Here is a 21,865-nt window from a genome sequence, read left to right on the forward strand (position 1 = left end):
GGTGGGGGGGGGGGGGGGGGGGGGGGGGGGGGGGGGGGTGTTGTCCGCAACGTCCCATTGTCCCATGGGATTTTATCGGTACGAGAGCTGACGAACAGACGCTTCCATGACTTTTCCCCTTGAGGTAAGCGCCGATGATTGGGCGCGCTACTCGGCCCTCGCTTAACGTGTAATAATTAAATCAGATTAGCCGCGGCTGCGGGCAGCGGTCGGGTGGTTATAGGGTGGTTGGAGTGGACGCGCGGCACCGACCGAAGGAGCGTGTAATGCAACCGTAATGCGGGGGTAGGCATCGCGAGCTCGCCATTAAGCCGAGGGCGTGTCGCGGCCGGTAAAGTAAAACGCAGCAGCGGCCGTCGTGGGGTCGCTTCGGTAATCGCGCATTAATTTGCATGGCAAAGCGCACGCAGCCGTGGCGCTGTTCATTTTCTCTCGTGCCGTGCGTTTGGAGACCCTCGACCGTGCGGCGCTCGATAAGCCTTCGTGTGTTAAGGGCTCGCGAGACTCGGAGCACTGGTAATTCGAAAGCGTGGCCGAGCGATCGCCACCCACCCGGACGCTTTCGAATTGATCGGGGACTCGCGTTCGCGGATCGCACGCTACTGATTCTTATGACAGCTGGTACTCTAGTGAGGTAAATCGGCGCCGCTCTCCCGATTCTACCGATCCAGGGCGCAGCTCGCTCGTGCACTAGAAACTATTAATGGGTAATAACTAGCCTAATAATGGGTATTAGGCATTAAGGACGACGCTGCTCGACTTTATGACGCGGCGCGATTCTTCGTCCGGAGAAACGTGGCATCTCGCTTCGTGGTAAGACTATTACGGGTCAATGAGTGGGTGATCGTGATTGGTAAGGTGGCACGGGAGATTAATGTATGCATTACGACATTATCCATCCATGGCAATTTCTTATAGATGTTACATTAGAAGTTTTAGTGGGTGTGGCTCCGTTTGCGCACGTGGTGAATAGTGAGGGAGATGCGCGCTTTGATTTCTCGTCCGATGGTAAATGGATTATTCGATGATATTAAACGGAGCCTAGGCTTTTGCAGTCCCTCGCTCGTGTTCCAATGTTACTTGATAATAAAAGCCGTAGATAGGCTCGCTAATATATCAGGCGCATATCGTTTCCAGCTCCAAAATCAGCATCAAGGACGTATGCAAACTAGGAGCGAATCGATTTAGGATGTACAGCATTTAGGATGTAGCGAGCAAGACACTGAATCATTTTTTATTATTCGTTTGTATTGGAGTGAGGCACTCGGGATTATCGACGAACGATTGCCAATGCAACTTTCTAACGTTGTCTGGTGCACAAATTGTTTGCGTTTGTATATCGTTGACTAGGCTATTGTGGAGGGGGGATTCGCGATTGGTGGGAGGAGGGGTGTGATCGGGTGGGATGTGTGCGTGTGTGTGTGGAGGGGGGGGGGAATAATAATAGACGGCTGTAACGGGACGCTGTCTATTCGGCCTTAACGGCCTTAGCGGCTCGTGGCTATTGCCGTCTTTAGTAAAATGCAAGTGCAATTTTCGAAGCGAAAAGGAAAGGAGATCCGAGGATATTAGCACGAGTGGACGGATCGTGGCAAAAAGTACGGTTGAGATTCGCATGCTGACGCGCTCGTAGCCTCGACAAACATCGCCGGGGTTTAATATTATTCGACGGGGCTCGCGTGGCCATTTGCCGCTGAGCTTGAGAAAAGTAATTCCAAGAAATGCGTCAAAGTTTTCCAGCCCTCTGGTAGAAAAAGAAATCGTGAGAGTCACGGTCGTGCGTTCCGCCGTAACATACTTTACCGGCCTCCTTATCGGCTCGATTGCATATGTTTAAGGGCTGCCATGTCAAGTGTCAAGCGCGCCCTTTTGAATACATTTAAATTCATTAGCGGCGCTCCCGGGCTTTCGCGTGCGGACCTCGCGATGCCCGTGTGTGCACGGACTCCTCCGAATATAACACCCATAACCATAACGCGATTTCATATCGCGCGCGGCTTCCTCTGGCTGAATATTAATGGGCGTAATGTCGCGCACTCGCGACCCCTTCCCGCACTTGTGTCTCGCACGCATTCGACTCGGAATAATTTATACTTTATTTTCGGTTTCAGTTGGACTTGGAGGCCCTCGCCGAAATGCCGCACACAGGTAAGATTCCTTCCTCCTCGTCTCATTCTTTTTTCACTTTGCTATTTCACGACACGAGACGGAGCGAGCTGAGCCAACGTTTGTCGACTTTATTTATGCGTGATTCAATTAAGAGTGAACGTACGGAGGCAGAGACAGAGAAAGGAATTAAAAAATGAAAATAAACCATGAATTGATTAAAGTCTTATGACAGACGATATTTTACTTGGCCGATATGCGGCGTCAAATCATCCTTCGCTTTATCCGTTAATGCTTTCCTGTCGCGCATTTCGTCCCTATCCCCTTCCCCTCTACCCGTCCCGCAGACCAACCTGCTCGATCCAACCCATCTTTTATCGAAATTGTCCGTAATGCGGAATTGGTGAAGCTTCAAGAGTACTCTTGCTTCCTCTAAATTTATCGATGATATATTCGTTGCTCGTTAACATCGTAGCCTAATGGCGTCATCCTCGTTGCTCGAAGCTTCATCATTGAGAAATTTCCAAACAATAAGCTATAATATCTCATCCTAACCGCCGAATTGTAAATATTAATAAACGTAGTTCCGCAGATTTTCTCGGACAGGAGATATCTATATCGCGGCACGAGCGTTAAGCCACGAGGGTATAGCCACGAGCGATGAACGACGAAGAGCGGAGGAAGAAAGCGCGCGCGCACGTGTTACAAAAAGGTAGGCCCCAAGGCCCAAGTAAATGAACGACAAACGGAGGCGAAGAGCAGTAAAATCTCGTCGTCGTTCGTGAAAAATTAAAATAGTATAAACGGCATTGGTGACGACGTGGCGGCATCGTGTGGTAATAGTGATGGTGGTCACAGTGGTATTGGTGATGGTGATGGTGACGGTGATGGTGAGGATGGTGGTGATAGTTGTGGCGATAGTGATGGTGTTGGTGTTGGCGGTGGTAGCGATAGTGGTAGTGGTTACGATGGTGGCGATGGCGGTGGTAGCGATAGTGGTAGCGGTTACGATGGTGGTGGTAGCGGTAGTGGTAGTGGTAGTGGCGGTGCTGTGGTAGTTAAAAGGGGCTAGGGGAAGGGGAGCGGATGAACGGAGAACAGAGGAAAGGCCGAGAAAAAGTATAAGGAATAAATAACATCTCCCAAGGCGCTAATCGTTATCGTTTAATCGATCGGCGATACGCATACCGAAAATCCGTTGCTACCGTCGCGATGCTATGGCGGCGAGATCAGAGGCCGACGGGCGGCTCCCCGAATGATTAAATGACCGTCCGGTAGTAAAAATCAAATCCCGTCCCCTCCCGTTCACCTCGTCGCTCCGGCGGAGCCACCGTTCGTCTTCTTTTTTCCGCCGTCGCTCGCAACACCAGCACCGTGTAAAGCACGACGGAGTCGCGATTTGGAAGGCACAGACATTGAGACGGCAATTAACAGGAAATTTTATGTCTATCCGTGTAGGATGCGGCCCAGCGATTCTAGGATACGCAGCTGCTTATTTATAAGTCGCAGCGGCGGCTTTGTTCTCGTGTAAACACGAGATCGTACGCGTTCCGGATACTCGAAATCCTGCATTCGCGTGCTCCGCGTCCAGCCTCGGGACGCCAATGGGAAAAATCGACATTGGCACAAGTACGCCACGCTTCTGGACCTCTTCCTCGCGCTAAATCCAGCCGTAAGCAACATTAAGGAGATCGGCGTTTAATCCACAAGCCCATAAAGCATACGATTTACTAATTTTGTCGACGATATTTTAGAATTAAGGGGCGCAATAAAATTAATGATGGGTAGCTGGTCGGGCGTTTATTCGCTTACCGGGCGAGCGAATCATTAGGAATCGCTACGCGGCAGGCAACGATCTCCGTCTGGTATTCCCCGAATTCCAAAGGCAAATAATAAAAGCGCCTTGAGCGTGAAATGCCCGGGCGCCGCCGAATGGAGTTTTACGAGCGTGTCGTCGGCCAATGTTTCCCGGTGCGCGCACTTATCGGCGATGATTACATATTGGCGGGTAGGTGAGCAGCCTCTTTGGGACCGAGAGTCGCACTCTTTCAATGGGGCGCCCGCTTTTTCGTACCCGCGGGATCGATAGCGTCGACTTTCGCGATCTTGCCAAGCTGCAACGTCTACCTTCGTAATTGGAGGAGAACGCGCGTATGAAATTATCAAGGCATTATTCGCCTTCGACGATGCTGATATACTTTCTTTTTACGAGATGATGACATTGTTTGGCTGTCGTTCAAATGTTCCCGACCAAAGGACAGTGGTCCATAAGAAGGCGCTCTTGTTCCACTGTCTTGAATCTGGTGAAAAATATTCGAAGGATTGACGGTTGGGGATTTGACGTAGAGAATTATCGAATCATATCGACATATTCTAACGATTTGGATAAGTTTTGTTTTTTACTGGAGTTTGAGCGTCGTTGGAACGTTGGCAACCGCGAGGCAAAAATCTTGGGAGAATTTAACGAGACTTTACGATAGGGCCAAAATTTACGTCCAATTTATTGCATTTAATAATTAATCTCCCCTCTGTGTTTCGTAAAGCTTGTATTAAGCGTAAAATATCTGCTTGATTGTATACTCAAAATATCTGTACGTAATCAGAGGCTCAAATTATTGTCTTATAAGAAAAAATTGAACACGTTTAATCGAGATTAAAACATCTTAATTTCTTACAAAGAAGTCTTCATTATTGCGACGCTTATAAAGAATACGGATAAGAAATATGAAAGAAACCGAACCATAATTTCATAAGAATTAAAATAAATATAAAACAACTTTTAATAACGGGAAATCATCGCAAACCACTATAAACCCAACCAACTTCTTGCGCTTCACAAAGATGCATTTATCCATGCTCGTCATACCTAGGCCATAATATTTTCTTTGCTAGGATTTCAGACGTAGGCTCGATCGATATCGCTAGTAACTTGAAAAGATAGATGGATAGATAGATAGTTAGAGAGAGAGAGAGAGAGAGAGAGAGAGAGAGAGAGAGAGAGAGACAGAAAAGAATAAAAGAATAAACTAATGATCTCACCCATGGATAGGGTAATGTCGATGCTTTCGTTAATTTCTCGATTATTTCTTCCATAGCCCAATACGGCAATACGACAGCCTTTAAATAAATCAATAATCGAGGCTCATTTGCTTGCTTTGTTAAGACTAATTTTGAAATTCTTTAATTATATCATAAAACCCGCGTTACATGTGACCCACAAAGCTTATCGATTAACAATTACTCGGTTGTCGCTGTGTCAAAACTTTCGGCACACCGCATAATATTAAGGCCTTGAAAAAAGTGTTTGGCTACCGAGTTTGAATCGTGAAAGTATCGTTTGCGAGTGTAAGTGTGTGCAATTTTTTTATTCGACTCTACCGCGAAGCTTATGAAGACGAGACGCTAGCGACGAGAGAAGTCTCGGCTTCCGAATGACGCACGAAAAACTCGAGCGACGCACCCGGGCTCGAGCAACTTTTGGCCCAAACGCATTTTTCCGCATCCTATAAAATCACACGAATCGACGATTTAATTAATTTTACCGTCTCCAATCTCTTCATTTAATTATAACGACTTTTCTTTTTACATATGTCGAATACTCGTTACATTTTTGCTTGCCGACAACGAATATTGGCCGCGACAATTTAATTACCATTTAGAGATTTGCTCGATTCTTCTTCTAAGTTCCATGAATTTTCGCCTCTTCGGGATACAAGTCCCGACGATATTTTTTTATAAATATACAATTCTTTGGCTTTCTTTGGGCGTTTAGTGGAAACGGTAAAAGGATAAAAACCCGCACGATAAACTGGTTTTGATAAGAGCTTGTGTGTCGGACTTCCAGAGTGATTCCGTAGATTCGAGCCAACCAGACAACTTGACGCTGTTCATTCGATCGAACCTCTTTGTCTCCGTTATATAAAATAATACTCTACTTTTTCTTCTCTTTTCTCTGCTTTCTTATTTTACTTTACTATACTTAGCGTTAATTTCTATACGTACAAGTGGGCCGCGCACATTATTATTCAGCTTTCTTGTTCAACTTTTACGAATAAGATTTACATATACCATAAGTCGCATTTTATCGTCGAATAAAAGTTAAAATATATTATAGATAAATTGTCCATAGGAATAGACGAAGAGACTATTTAGATGTTCGCCCCACGAGCATCAAATGCACAATTATCTCCAACGGGTCGGTAATTAAAAACCATCTACCACATACGTCTGTTTGGCAATTTAGCCAAGCTCAATGTAGTCCATCAAATGTCGCAAAAAAACTTGCGCAATCGCACGTGTAATGACGATGATAAATCAAACGAACAATCAAACAAACAAACAAACAAACAAACAAACAAACAAACAAACAGAAACAAAGAAAAGAAAAGAAAAGAAAAAATAATAACAACACAAAAGCAAACAATAAAATTCAAAGGTATCTTAAAAGATTTCCATCAAAAGGACATAACCATTTTATCATTTATACGTCGGTATGATGAGCGAATGGACAGGTGTGTTTAAGCAGGGCACATTAAGTATAAAAGTTCGAGGGCACATCGCGTTAATCAACACTTTTCAGCGAGCGCAGCTACAAATTGAAAAAACGAGAAGCCCATCGGCACGGGGAGCCCTTCGACTCGCGAAATAAAAAAAAAGGGCGCATAAAGCAACAAGAAAAACAATGGCAAAAAAAGTAAAATGCGCCTCATGGTGAATCCGAGTCCCTCGAAGCTTCTCGCTTCGTCGCGTGCCTCCGCACTCGGGCGAAAAGGAGGAGGAACGGACAGGGATCGGGAGGATCCGTTTAGGAGGCGACAGCGCAGGTGCGCCCGCCCTTGTGCCTACGTGTGCTTAGAGATAAAGGCTAAATGGGCAAAGGGTCCGATAGCCATCGGCGGCCCTCCCTCGCGTATTAGCCAGCTAATTTTGAGGGGCCCCGTTGACGCGTTATTGTTTCATGGGGCGATCGCGGCCTTCCCTCGCGAGCCCAATCGCCCAAATTGCCCCTCGGCCCATCTTGATAACCCCCCCCCCCATCCGCCCCTCACCCTCATACACCCCTCACCTGCACCCCGCCCACCGCTTCTACCATTGCGAGCCGTTTAGCATCCTGCCCCCACTGACCCGCTTTCACATGTGTGCAATTTGTTTGCATTGCGACCTCGTCCTTCGATTCGCGAGATCTCATCAGCTCAGGTCGACGTGCGCTTAGCCCGGCGCTACTCGTCGATGTAATTACACCTTCCTCGTATTGGTGCTTTGCACCAGCGCTTCGGCAGCTTATCATCCTGTGGCTTTTCCTACAAGCGGGGACATGTTGGGCGAGTGAAGAAGATGGGAGAACGGTTAATAATGTCGGGGAATCAATCCTTGTCCCGTCCCAAGCCGAGCGACGAAGCCATTACATTTATACGCGGCCGTCGTTATTATCGATGGCAGTGAGTTACGAGAGTAAAAAAAAGCGAAATAATAAAAAACAAAAAAAAAAAAAACAAACAAAAAAAATACCCGACTACAGCGCGCGAAAAACTAAATTAATTTCAAATTAAAAACAATTCGTGGGAAAAAAAAAAATCCGTGAAATTGTTGGTAATAGAGAAGTTTTCTTAAAGCAAGTCGTCGTTGGAAGGGAATTTCATTTATTTATATTTTTCCTTTTTCCTTTTTTCTCTCATTTTTGTTTTTCTTTTACTTTTTTTTTTATTTTTTTTTTTTTTTTTTTTTTTTTTTTTTCATAGCACATTTGAAATTGTCATCTCGAAATTGTTACGAAATCGTCGACAATATTGCCTTCTTTTTTTGTAACTGTCTTAAATTAATTCTTACGGGGCCCAGTATTACTTCAAATTGTTAGTATTAAATAGCAAGGAGGGATTAAAAAAATTGACATCCTTATTTATCGTGCTTGTAAGTATTTCATACAGAGAAAAAACATGGCGCATTTCGTAATACGACGACTCTCATCATTTTATAATTGAAAAGTAAAGTACGCCAGGCATAAATAAGCTTAAATTGATAAAAAAAAAATTAAATAAAATTTATAACTTATTCAGAAATAAGTATAATAATAATGTCGACGACGACGACGACGACGACGATAATATAAATAGTAATGATGAGAGTTAATGAACTATTGCAATAAGGTATAGGCGATTCAATAAGACAATTGCAATTTACCGCGTGCGCTATGTAATTGCTATATTAGCGCGCATAAGGAATGGAACCTTATCGAATGACCTACCAAATGCATTTGAAAAATTTGTTAGCCAACGTAAAATACATTTTTGCTCCATCGGATAACGTAGCCCGGCTAGCTCGAGCCATAGAAATTTTGCAAAAACCTTTGCATCCCGTTGTCCCTCGCCCCTCTAATCTATTTAACTCGGCCATTAAATAAAATGAAAGGCTAATAGACTCATAGTCACGGTAGCGAAATAAATATGCAGGTAATATTGGATATTTTTTGGGATGGATAACCATAAATTTGAACTTAACGATCGACCGAGAGAAGTAAATTATTCGCGAGCCACACTCTCGAACGTTAAATAAAAGAGGCGAAAATGCCGACGAGCCCGAGTCTTCCTCTAATCATTAAATTACCATCATGCACAAATCATCATTACCGGGGACTAATCTCCGGAAATCACAAGCACTCCCGCTGATGCGCCGTGTGCACCTCGCAATTACGACGAAAGTGTCGTGGGGCACTGTGGGACTGATCTCGGGCCAAGATACCGACTCGTGCCCGTTTTTGTCGTAATAATAATTTCGCGTCACCCGTCGTCACCGTCCCTGGCTTGCCTGCCTGCCTGCCTGCGCGCGCAATTTCACACGAGACGAGGCGCCCGGGTGGGCCGTTTCCTTTCCTCGTCTTTGTCCGGGGCTAGGAGTCGGCCGGCGGAAGCCATGTGCGCGCATCTTTGATGTTCGCGCGGGAGGTAACGGCTCGCTTTTTTCCTTCCTACCAACTTGAGAACGCGCGTAGCCCCGTAGTTTTCGCGAACCGGCTACTATTTTCGGCCCACGTTCCTCCTTATCCCCGCTCTCTCTCTCTCTCTCTCTCTCTCTCTCTCTCTCTCTCTCTCTCTCTCTCCTCGCGAAATTGCCCGTATCGCGCGAATCAATGTCGATTCGATGTCGCCCTCGGTAAGAAATGGAATGCTAATCGATCCTTTAATAACTTTTTGCCGCGGCCGAGGAGACGGACGGGGCAACCCAGTCCCTCATGTCGTGAAATTACGAGCTTTTGCGAAAGTGCCGGAGCGCTTCGAAGATCATGGGGCCCCGTGATATCGAGTCTCGAGCAGCGTAGGTTCGCGAAAGTTTACGCGCGAAGCAGCGTGGAATCCGCAGGGGGGCCATCGTTAGTCCTCCGAGCCGAAAATTAAAGGCCCGGATTTTTTTAGCTACGGCGCGTACTCTGCCTCTCGCTGTACTCCGGGTAATTGAGTTAATGGCATTATTAGTAGGCGCGGCGGGATAATTAGCCGCGCGCTCCAGCCGAAATAATGCGCGCGAACGTGACGGCGCGCGACCCAAGCGCGAAAGGAGGAAAAACCGAAGTCGCCGGTTTTTGAGCGACCGTCGGCATCCGCATTACCCGTTACACGAGGACGCGCCCCATCTGCCGTCGGATGCTCGACTTCCCGTAGAAGCTGGTGCGACGCTGGACGGCTAAGGTGGAACGAGGACGAGACGATGACGTGGACGAGAGATCCGAAAAGTTTAACTCGAATGCCCAAAGCGTAGCGTCATTTTTATCGATTTGAGGTTGTAGCCATAATTTTTTGGTGCAAACGTCGGATTTTTGTCTTTGGCAGAGTGTTGGGATGCAATTTTATTATGGCTCAATTATATATATATATATATATATATATATATCGGTCATTTTATTTGCTCTGAGATTGTGCGAATCCATTGATGGTGAAATTCGATTATTGGAGAATGAGATGATAAATGGCTGGTTGAATTGGAATTTTTGCCGCACTTTTGAAAAGCTTGCGTTTCACAAGACTTATAGTGACAAGAATATATATATATATATATATATATATATATATATATAAGAAATAAAACTAATAAAACTAAAATTTATTCAACTTTACTGCTCTATTTACACAAGTCAAGAATTAAATTTGGCGAATTACATTCTGCTCCACGTGCATTGCTTGTGATTATAAAGATGATATTTTGTATTAAAACATTATAATTATTGGATATTTTAAAAATTCATAAATGACTCACCACGTGTATTGCAACTTGTTTTCATTAGTAAAATTCTAGATTTAGAGATATCATTTAAATAGATTCTGGTATTGGAATAATAAATGTATAAGAATAAAAAATAAAAAACGAAATAACGTACAACGCAGAGAAAGTAAGGAGGCCAATAGTGATTACAACAATGTGCCAAGAGCATTGTTTTCATACGCGGAGAGTGCGACGATTGATTGCAGAGGCTAAATGGATCGGACAATATCCGAGCGCTACTATTAGAAACGGGGGTGGAGGGATGGAAGGATGGAGGGTGGAGGTGAAAATAGATGGAAATAAAATGAAAAATCAGGATCGATTAGGGGATGGGTAGGAGAGTGCCGTTACACGTCAGGATCGTCGATTAATACGAACACGCGGTGATGAAGCTGGATAACCAAGGTGACAAATAAGTTGATAAACATAGAGCGGCTGGGCGGACGGTGGGACGAGGGTCGAGGGGAGTCGTCGGCGAATTCGCGTACAATGTAGATGAAGAAAGAAGTTAATCATATAAAACGTATTCTTTAATTAGCCATAAGTAAAATCAAAGGGCTCCTTCTTGAGCAAGAAGCGTCGTCGTCGTCAACGGCTGATTAAATTCCAGGCTACGGCATCATATAGCAACTAATGACGTTCGTCGCACGTACAAAAGCATTCCACGAAAAGAAAATAAAAAGCTCGACGAATTTCGCACTTGGCGCACATAGAGGGACGGCTGGCTCCTCCCCGCCCGTAACGGGCAATAAGCGACTCCGGGCGGCGAGTCGGGGCTAGAGAAAGAGGCTCCCGATCTCGTCGTAATAACGAGCCGCTCGAAGTATTTGCGAGATTCGACGCGCCTCGCGACTTCTAACGTAAGAAAGCCGCCTCGCGCTCACGATGGCTATCGGCCCCCTTAGCGACTCTACTCGCACGATAGCCCGGCTAATTATCGGGCCTGCGCCTTATCCATACGCAGCCTTCCCTTTGACATTTTACTGCTTCGCCGTTTCTAATAGGTTGAGCAGGTGAAAAGTCGCCCTAGCCTCTCCTAGCCTCTTTTCTATTTGTTCTCCCAACGCCCGAGATGTCCATAGACAGATAGATACATAGATAGATAAAGTGAGTGAGAGTGAGTGAGTGAGAGTGAGTGAGTGAGAGTGAGTGAGATAGGTAGAGAGTGTGTGTGAAAGAGCGGGCTCGTAAAGGTCGACGATTCGCCTTTTCGCAGGAAGCAATTTTGGTCTAGGGTTCTCTCGTGGTGCGAACTTTTCTCCTTCCCTCTTTCGTTGGTCTGCTTGTCTGCCTGCCTGCCTGACTGCCTGACTGCCTGTCTGCCCTTCGTTCACATTCAACACACCCACCCCACCCCACCCCACCCCTCCGTGGGGTTTGCCAAGAAGGCGCGCAGCTTTAAACTAATTAGATGTCTCGCAGCGGCAGAGACACGCGAAACCGAGATCCTCCTCGTGGATCATTAGACGCGCGACAGAGTTCGGCAGGCACCTGCCCATCTTTCACTCCCATCTCGCCACCCTCATACCGAGCACCTAATCTCTTTCCATCTATTAATCTATCTAACTATCTACATCTCACCTTTCCTCGGTATCTCTATCCCACTGCCCACAACCTTAGAGATCCCTCACAATGGTAATATTCTGCATAATACGGTGCATTAAGGTATGTAAGGCGTTAAAGGAGCAACAGCATAATTACGAAATCGTCGTATAATCGGAATTTGGATGCGAGCGGTGAACGCCTCGCGTCATAATCCAAATGCAGGATAACTCGGATCGAATGGCGACCACCTTGATCGGTGTTACAGAAGCCTCGGCTTCGCCTCACATCACGATGTAAATGAACTTTTTGGCTAAAGGGACTGTGCGCCACGACGATTCGGGAAACCGCGATGGTAAAGCGATGTCTTTGAGTTCATATTATAGATGGTTTTAATTGACTGAGGATGAGAGAGTAGATGTCGAAAGCGGCCTGTCGAGGAACAAGAGTTGAAAGAAGCTTTTCTAGTTACCTGGTAAAATAATTCTTCATCCGCCACATTAAGTCAACTTAATGTAGTTTACCACGTGGACAGTTTTTCCTTGTAATTAATATATCGTAGAAATAACGCACGAGCTTAATTAATATTGAGTAGGACGTTAACTCGTTGTAATTGTAGAGCAAGAGGATTGTAGATTTCTCTCCTGACTCTCTCTCTCTCTCTCTCTCTCTCTCTCTCTCTATCTATCTATCTATCTATCTATCTATCTATCTATCTATCTCTACACCCCAGCCACCTTACCAACTGGTAAAGTGTAAAGATTATTATATGATCAAAGACATACTTTACATATACATATTACCAAGATAATATTTTAATATGACATAACGCACAGGATCACAAGTTTTTAAAGCCGAGTGGCCTTCGTCGAGTCGAAGCACTTGTAAGACTCAATATTTTGTGTATAAATCAAAATTGATAATAAAAGTTGGTATCGCTCTAGGTCAGGAAACCGACACTAATGCCCCCACTCAATATACGCAACGCTCGCTTTAAATAAATTATTCGACAGCGATATTATTTTAACAATCGTTTAAATTTTTCATTTTTCCTGAAAGCACGAATTTTCGTATGTCCCGAGGCCTGTGTAATTGGTCGTATTAAATTTATATTTCATTTTATCTCTAATTAATATTCACCATAAAGTTAATATAATGCGAGTGGTTCAACGAATTTCAACATCGCAGCGGATTTTCGTTTACACGGCAAACGCGCGAGTGCGGCAACGTCTGCCAAAATAACGTCGGATCTAACGCTTAGAAGAAGAATAAAAAGAAATGGAGAAAATTGAAGAAGAAAGGAAATAAGTGAACGAGACGAGGAATAAAAGATGTAGAAGAACGCTGAAACCAGTTTGACAAACAAAATATTGCGTTATTTGAATATATAAATATTGGGGAAGTTGTCTGTTGAAAAGTTGTCTGCAATATTTATGACCTGGAGGTGAGGATTTGTCGATAAGCTTTTAATTTTATTGCTATTGTAATATTCAACACGAAATTATGATAATATCATAAAATCTAAGCACGGCCCTTAACAACTTTTCACTTTGCGCCTACATTTTACAGCATATACGAAATTACAAATAATTGCGTTTCCAAGCAATTGCACTAGTATTCTGTACGAAAAGTAAAATTGTTACAGCCTAATTAGAGGCGCTCGTATAAGCGCGAAACTCGGGGAACTAAAAAAGATGAAGGAAAATTTTCGCGCATTCCCGTCGAAATGGGCTTGCACGATAGTTTCAAGGTAATGTCTTTGGAGGCTGCGCAAGAACGAGGAAGTAAAAGTCTGGAATTGATATAACGCGGGCTCAGCTGTCGTTATTATTGAGGAATTGGGTTTATTGGTTATGAGATGTTGAACCAATAGCCGTTAACTACCGATAAACAATCGGCCGCTCTATTTCTCTCTCTCTCTCTCTCTCTCTCTCTCTCTCTCTCTCTCTCTATCTATCTATCTATCTATCTATCTATCTATCTATCTATCTATCTATCTATCTATCTAATCATAGAAGCGACTTTTCGTCGGCTCGCTCAGGCCACCTTTCCCAAAACTGCCATCAAAGTCCAATTAATTAGCGGACAATATCATAAGATAAAGCACTCGTTACCCTACACTTGCAGCACACTCACCTCGTACTTCTTTACGTTCACAGGTCAAGCGGGAGTTAACCAATTGGGCGGGGTCTTCGTGAACGGTCGCCCATTACCGGATTGCGTGAGGCAAAAAATTGTTCAGCTGGCACTGGTGGGCGTGAGACCCTGCGACATATCGCGCCAACTCCTGGTGTCTCATGGCTGCGTCTCCAAGATCCTCACGAGGTTCTACGAGACCGGGAGTATCAGACCCGGTAGCATTGGCGGCAGCAAAACCAAGGTACACCATCGTTTTCCTTAATAATCCCGATCCGATGTGCACGAATAATCCATTTCCTAATATAAAACGGCGAGCACGCTTCGGAAAAGCAATGGAAAAAGGGAAAACTGAGCCGAGAGAGTTTTTTTTTATCGAGCGCTTTGTATTGTCTCAATTTGGACTATATAATACATTATTGACATTTAATTGGCATTAATTTTATGCTCGATTTTAGTTGTAACGATATCCGTTTAAAAGGACTTTTAAATCTACTCGAGTGATGTACCGGCATTGCCTAGAGGGATTATACCGATTTCCAACACTTTTCCGCAAATGAACGTAATAAGCGTATTTATTATATTCGTGTAATGTTACGCCTTCGGACAGAAATTTGACAGAAACAACGGGAATTTGGCATTAAACGGCATTACTTTAATGTTAAACAAATGATTTTCACTTTTTCGTCTCATTCATTGTAAGGCAAATAAAGATAACACACAAAGACATTCAGACATACGCTAATAATTGAATAAAAATAAAATAATACGCAGCACGCAGGTAAGGAAGTAAGAATTTCGCATACATTTAACGTTTATATAAAGTAATTAAAGGAGTAAAGTTGATCGGAAATTACTTACTTAAATATTGTGAAAAACCGTCTAGATGAAAATTGCAACGATCCTATCTCTAGCCCCGGCAAATTATTCAAAGTGCAGCGTAAAATTATTGGTTGTATAAGACCATGGATTTATTAACGTTCGTTGAATCAGATAAAATGTTAAAATCAACAGTTTTTGACGGATTTAATCGTACGAAGGCTAGATAGACTTCATCGATCCATCGATACGACATAATTACTTTACACTCGTTGTTGATGAAATTGATGAAATTTCTTATTACAATTTAGTTTTAACAAGCAGACGATATCTTGACTTGACGCTAAAAATTTCAATTCTTTAATGTACACCGCCATTCAATAATAATTACAACAATCGCGAAATTTTTTACTATTTTACTTTAAATCACTCATAAATGAAAATTAAATTTGCCAAATATTGCCAACTGGTGTATTACAATGACTAATTCATTGATGAATTATTTTAATAATACAAGCCTTGATTATTAAAATACTATTGCCAAGCGGAACAACGTTTCACGCCCCATGAATAATTGAATTAAACGAATATAATAAATATAATTTAATACACTTGGTTTTATCAATTTCAACCCACCAAGTTTTTCCTTCTTTACGTAACAAGCGCCGATGTTATCTCGAGCGAGATCAATTTGCCTAAGGAATTGAAGAAAGAGGCTTTTTTTGTTTTTTTGTTTTTTTTTTGTTTTTTTTTTGTTTTTTGTTCTTTTCCCCGCCCCATTTATTTACCAAGTGTACAGCCGAGGTAATTACGTATTTGTAGCACAGTAAAGGTTTTCTTTTACCGCTGTGAACTTTATCGTTGGCCTAACTGGACTGCCGATGATCGCGTCCATATAACGTTAAAACCTCCCTTCACCCATTTCTCGAAATCGCTGTCCAACTGCGCAACCGTGGCATTACACACCGCGGTTAAATAGATAAATTTCACACTTTGTAACGAGGTGCGGGAAAAATCGCTCGAAACTAGCCATCAGTTCGTCACTCTTAAGCAGGGCCCCTGACCACATCCGTAATATGCGCGCACACATAGGCACGCGCACGTATCCGTATATGGCATACTATTGCCGCTGCTCTTTCCAATTATGCAAATATTTCTGAAGTGAAAAAGCCGAAGGGAGTGCGAAAAAAGTGTAGCGCTGGTTTGCGCGCCAAGAAAGTTCACCACCACGAAAAATCTCTATCTTCCTCGGCCTCGGCCAAACCGCCAACCCCTCCTCCACCAGAGTGCCTCTCACGGTCTCTTTAAACAAGAGGACAAAAAAGCCTCGTCGGCGACGGCCTCGACGTCGCTTTTTCTGCTGCTGCTGCTGCTGCTGCTGCTGCTCCCTCCTCCCCCCCCCCCCCCCCCCCCCCCCCCCCCCCCCCCGCCACCACCGCCACCACCACCACCACCACCACCAATACGCCATCGACGGATCTCCGCGCTTCTTTCCATACACACACACGCGTGCGTGTTACTCCCTTCCCTCCAACCCTCGGCCGCCCGGCCGTTCTTTCTCCTCGCTCTCGAAGGTTTATTGCCGTAATAATTGGCGCGTTAAAGATATATTTTTAAAGGGACCGGACTCGGCTTCGCGCTCGCACACACGTGCACGCGAGAGAGCGTTGCCGATGCGATTTTAAGCGAACGCTCATGGACCGTGGCCGGAGTGCGCGGAACTCGAACGGCGCGCGCAATTATCCAAACACCTTGTAGCTTGAGGCCCGATTAGCATAATTTCATGGGCTTTCTTTCTACGTGCGCCCCTCGCGCGTACATGCGCACGTACGTACACGTGCGACGAGTTTCGGGCATCGCTTAACGGCGCGTGCTTAAAGCTCTCGTATGCGGTGGGAAGTGCCGAGGTGCCAACTGCCCTATTAAACGATAATCTTATCGGTTTTCTTAATTGTCGATGCGCATACGAGCGGGAACCGGGCGTGTGTGGCTTCGCTGTTTTGTTTTTTGTTTTGTGTTTTTTGCCATTGTTTTGTTTTGTTTTGTTTTGTTTTGTGGCGCGAGGGCCCATTGCTGAGAAAATTACAGGGCTCTTATATACGGGCTTTAGCATAAATATTTGGATTTGTTGCGCAGAATGAAATTGTGCGGGGAGCTGTGCAAAAAACGAGAGTAGCCTTCCGTCGCTTATTGCACTGAAAAAATACGACCGTCCACTTATAAGCCTTCGAATGGCTCGTATTCGTCCTGGGCTTTTCATTTTATAAATTATTTATGCTAATGCTTTTAATATATAGACACGTGAAATCGCCGTCTTTACGCGAATTGTCCTTATACAAGATTTTACTGTTTATTCTAATGGCAATTGAACGTATCGCTCCTTGGAAATGAAAGCAAGCAAGACCCAAAGGATATTGGGATTTACTTTACGCGCACGCACATACGTATCTTAGTCAAAGCACCTTCTTAACGTTTTCGATTTTAATGAATCGCTCACAAAGCCACGCTCCTTTTTTCCCGATATATTGCGCTAACTCTAATTACACGGTTAATTCAGAGAATTATAAGATCTTATTTGAGCATTGATGCCGAGTATAGGGCGTTAAAAGTAAAGTATACCCTCGATCCTTCATCACACCCTACCTCGTCACACCCTAGTAGGCAATGATCGTAAAATCTAGGGAAGGAAGTGAAGCTTTGCAAGTGCGAGCGCAAGGAAGGCCGAGAAGCTCGAGAAAATCCAAAAGCGCGGGTCTCGTCGAGCGTGTCGGACGTTTGTCGTAGCAGCGGCGCCGTTAATTAATCCATTCGTACAACGTTAATCGCAAACATTGACTATCGTGTCGCTGATCTACACGTGTCCTCGTGGATCCGGGCGCATGTGTTTGCACGCGCAGCGTAACGAGTCGAGAACACGACAGTACACAAATCGTCCTGCGAAATATGCAAATGCAAAGACACGACGCACAAAGGACTATAGGACTCTCGCGAGCCGACGCTCGTTTACGTTAACGAGTCATATGAATTGTCTTTGGTGCTTGAAAAAGCCGAGCCCATACTCGCGACAAATCGAAAATCGACAACGACGGAACAAACGAGTACGAAACCGGGGATCTCTAAAGCAAAGTTACGCGAGCTGAGCGATAGTTTTGCGAGGTCATTGAATCGATTAACCGTACGCGCGCAGCGACATCATTCGTTCCTCATCCTCGCAAGATTTTCGGGATCCATTAGCGCGACGAACGTAGTAGGATTTTGTTAATCGTCGACGTTTTAACGACGCTCGGAACGCGCAGTCGAGGACAAAAGTGTCTCGGTCGGGAGGTAATATTTCACCTGGCCATAATTCGTTTCGCTGAAAAGCATTTAAAAGAATTTTCCACGCAAAAATTGCCGGGAACGTGGAACGAAAAGCGCGACGGGTCGCGTCGAGTTCACGATCCTTTCCTACGTCACGTCCCCGGAAAATAATACACTTCTCCTTTCTATAATTATAATTCAATGCATGATTTAGTGGTGGCGGAGGTGGTGGAGGAAGGCAATATACTCGGAATGAAAGAGAACGGGACAATTGCGTATAGTCCAACGTATCTACTTGTCTCTCCTTTAAATAGAAAGAAGAAAAAAAAATCCCCTACGATTTTCTTCCCTTTCGATTTTCATATCGATATAAACAATTACCGCGATACGAACATTATTACTCGGGCTTTTTCCACTGCCTTATCCAGCCAATCAATACTCGGAAATATACTATTTATCCTAAATCCCCGTCCTACCTTCTCCTATCCTCTTCACCTCGAAATAACGTCGTATTATTCATGAAGATTGCATCGCGCATTTACACTAGTCGATAATAAATTCAATGTAATATTCCTCACGCGATTATCATCGCGCTATCGTGAATGTCAACCGTGACTTTACAAACATACAAGTCCAGCAAAAATCCGACTATACGAATTTTATGTTCACAATATGACAGCGAATCAATCGATCTTGGTAGCGAGCACAGTGCGTCGAGCGTACATTCAAATTACCTTGTAAGCCTCGCTCGACTCAATTCATACACAAGACGGATACAATTGACAACGTCATTACCCTTCATAAATACATTCGAGTAAGTGCAGTAGCTCATCGATAAAAAAAATAAAGAACAAAAACAATAACAAAAACAAAAAAAAAAAAAATTCAAATTCGATCCTCTCGCGTCACGCACCAAATCCACTTAACCGCCACGGAAATAGAAACGAGTAATTGTTTAAACTCGCGTCTCTCATTTCCAGGGCAGTTACACGATGGGCCGCCCACGATTCTACCACGACTCACGAATTAACATCCGGCGACAATCGTTGGAGCTCGAGGTGCTAACCGGTAAACAATTTCGTCCTCGCCGTCCTCGTCGGCCTAATCACGCTCGGCCATCGCGTTCTCTCCTAGAAAATGACAGTTGTCGTGGGCAAATTACGGGAGGATCGCGGACGAGTAACCGAAAAAAAAGGGTCGTAAGGGTCGTAAGAGGAGGCTCGATGTGACGATGGGGTTGGGGCAGGTTGGCGAGGAGGACAGGAACACGTTGTTGTCACCTCCTCTCCCGGCGTCCCTCATCGATCGGCGATAAGGACGCTGCTCGGTCGGGCCGCGAGCTTCGTCATCTGCTTACTGCCGGCAGTGACTCTCAGCCCCGGGAGCTCCCGAGGCTTTGATCGTGAATCTGAATTGCAAATTAGCGAGGCATAATGTCCGTGCGAGCTTTAATGTTATGCCGACGGTGCGGGTGAGGTTCGGTGTGTGTGCGTGTGCGCGGGGGGGGGGGGCATGGCCGGTTTGGTTACGCGCGGGGATTTCGAGGTGTCGGAGATCTGCCAATTTACATGGCCGGGGTAAGCGCACCGTTAGTGGGAAGGGATTTTTCGCGCCCAGTCAGCTAATTAATCGAGAATCAAATGTTCGTAAGGTATATCGATGATTGGTGAGGTTTTCACAAGAGCTCGTCTCGATGATTTACAAACAAAGCCAATCGTAAAGAGTACGAGGGATTAAAATGACGGTCCCTCTGCTCAACTCTTAAAAAACTTGGCTGCCGTTAGATTACATTTAAATATATATGTGCGCATATCGTGCGTGCATGCGTGCGTGCGTGCGTGCGTGCACGTACAATTATGGGAAAGAAAGTCACGAGTTTCTGATTTATTTGTTCCGTCATATTTTGCCTTATGAATAAATCAAGAGTCTCGACGAGGCTCGCGTGGATGATGAAAAGGTATAAGTAAGAGTGAACAAGAATAGGGAATGCACGAGCAAAGAATCAGGATTCAAGCACTTTTCAATAACTAGGTTGTACTGTTCTTTCGCATAATTTCTTACTCAGAATTATGTAAGGATCTTCGACTGGAGTTGCGCATCGATTAGCAAACGTTATCTTTAAAATACGCAGTACATTATTACGGGGTGGGGGGGGGGGGAACAGAATGAATTGGTCTTTGGCCGCATTTGGAGAGGTAAGAAACAAGATACTTGACGGGTTATAATTATTTTAATACCGGAAACGAGTCAATTTAGCAAAGGCCACGAAGGCTGATCTAGTTGTCGGAATCCTTCCTTCGAGCGGCAAACCGATGTTCTTCCGGGGCCGAATTGGGAATGCCTGAGTGGCCAGAACTTTGTATCGCTCGAGATGAAGAGGTACGATTATTAAAGCCCAGGGCAAGTAAGGCGTCGCGAGGAGGAGGACGTAAACAACATGGATTAAAGCACCACTGCGAGGTGTCGGGCTGCGAGTGTTGACTCGTGGGAAGAAAGGGGCCAGGGGGCAGAGCTTTGGAGCGGGTTAGGTGGCCGATCATGTCGGTGACATGTCGCGCGGGCGTGTGTGCGTGAACAAGCGAGGATCCGTATGACGCGACGAGGAGGGAAGCAACTGCAGGAGTGAGAGAGGGCAATAGAAGTAGCATCTCAGATAGGAATCTGACACTTCCGTCCCCTGGAAGCAATAATTGCGCGACACAACGACTGGTGCTGTACTAATGTTCACGTAAGTGCGGGAATTGGGTAGGACATCTGCCGTTAAACGTTAGATAAGCCGGCTAGGGGGAGGCGCTCGGTCAAACCGCCCGGGCGGTAATTATCCCGGGGTGGCGGCGACATGGTGCTGACGAGTGATAACGGGACGACGCGGGTTTTCGCGAGGTTGAACACGCCCCGTCCCATCGTCGCCCCTCCTTTCGGCCCGCGTCGGCGCTTTCCGACCCCGAGGCTCCATTCAAGGCCGAGGCGCCGTAGGGCCACGGGGGCGCATGCGCCGCGGATTTTTCGCGAATCGTTAGGCTCTTTGCTTATTGCGAGCGACCGGGCAATATTTCCCTGTAATATTTCAAGCTTACGTGTCGGGGCTGGCATTTACACTCGATATATGGATTTCGTACACGTGAAATGGCCAATCCTCCTCCTCCCCTTCAACGCCGCCAGAACGTCGCACCCATCCCCCCCCCCCAAACCACCCATTCGGATACCACCCGACCACCGCCAAGGCTGTACATTTATTATTTATGCGTTCGTGCTGGATGTGACGAGTTACATTTCAATCGCTCGCTCGCTACGAAACTTTATAATCTATGCGACGACGGTTTTTTTAATGAAAACGAACTAACGACCGTCGACGGCGACGAACCTTACCTCATCCCTACCGCGAGTCAAAGTTGCCATTTATTAGTAAATACTTAATAAACGGGGATATTTTTAGCAAAATTCTTTTGGCCAAAATTTGTTGGTCATTGAGTGGCGACGAGCTGTAGCCTAGACCAATCACGAATCAATTTCCCGTACTTACGTACACCGTATTTAGCTCGACCCCCCTCCACGCGTTCGTCCTCTTATCAAATCGCAAGGCGACGATGTACGCGCTTAAAGCCAATCTATAATCATAAAACCATAAGCGATAAATTAGATAATGCAGCCTTTAATGGATACTCGAGTGTGTTTCATGTAACTCAAAGGGCGACTGTTTGCAGCAAGTGGC

The 21,865-nt window shown here is 45.1% G+C and overlaps 1 protein-coding gene across 1 annotated transcript in view; it reads left to right on the plus strand.

The window, feature by feature from the left end:
* Poxn (paired box pox-neuro) overlaps positions 1-21,865 on the plus strand; it is a 30,699-nt gene that overhangs the window by 5,564 nt on the left and 3,270 nt on the right. Inside the window, exons 2-4 of the mRNA XM_011500471.1 lie at positions 2,112-2,148; positions 14,058-14,278; positions 21,843-21,865. The exon at positions 21,843-21,865 is cut by the window's right edge and continues 245 nt beyond it. Coding sequence (XP_011498773.1) covers positions 2,136-2,148; positions 14,058-14,278; positions 21,843-21,865 — 257 coding nt within the window. The 5' untranslated portion in view covers positions 2,112-2,135. The remainder of the gene's footprint in view (positions 1-2,111; positions 2,149-14,057; positions 14,279-21,842) is intronic.

This window comes from Ceratosolen solmsi, unplaced genomic scaffold (assembly GCF_000503995.2).
Source record: "Ceratosolen solmsi marchali unplaced genomic scaffold, CerSol_1.0 scaffold56, whole genome shotgun sequence".
Classification (NCBI taxonomy): Eukaryota; Metazoa; Arthropoda; class Insecta; order Hymenoptera; family Agaonidae; genus Ceratosolen; species Ceratosolen solmsi.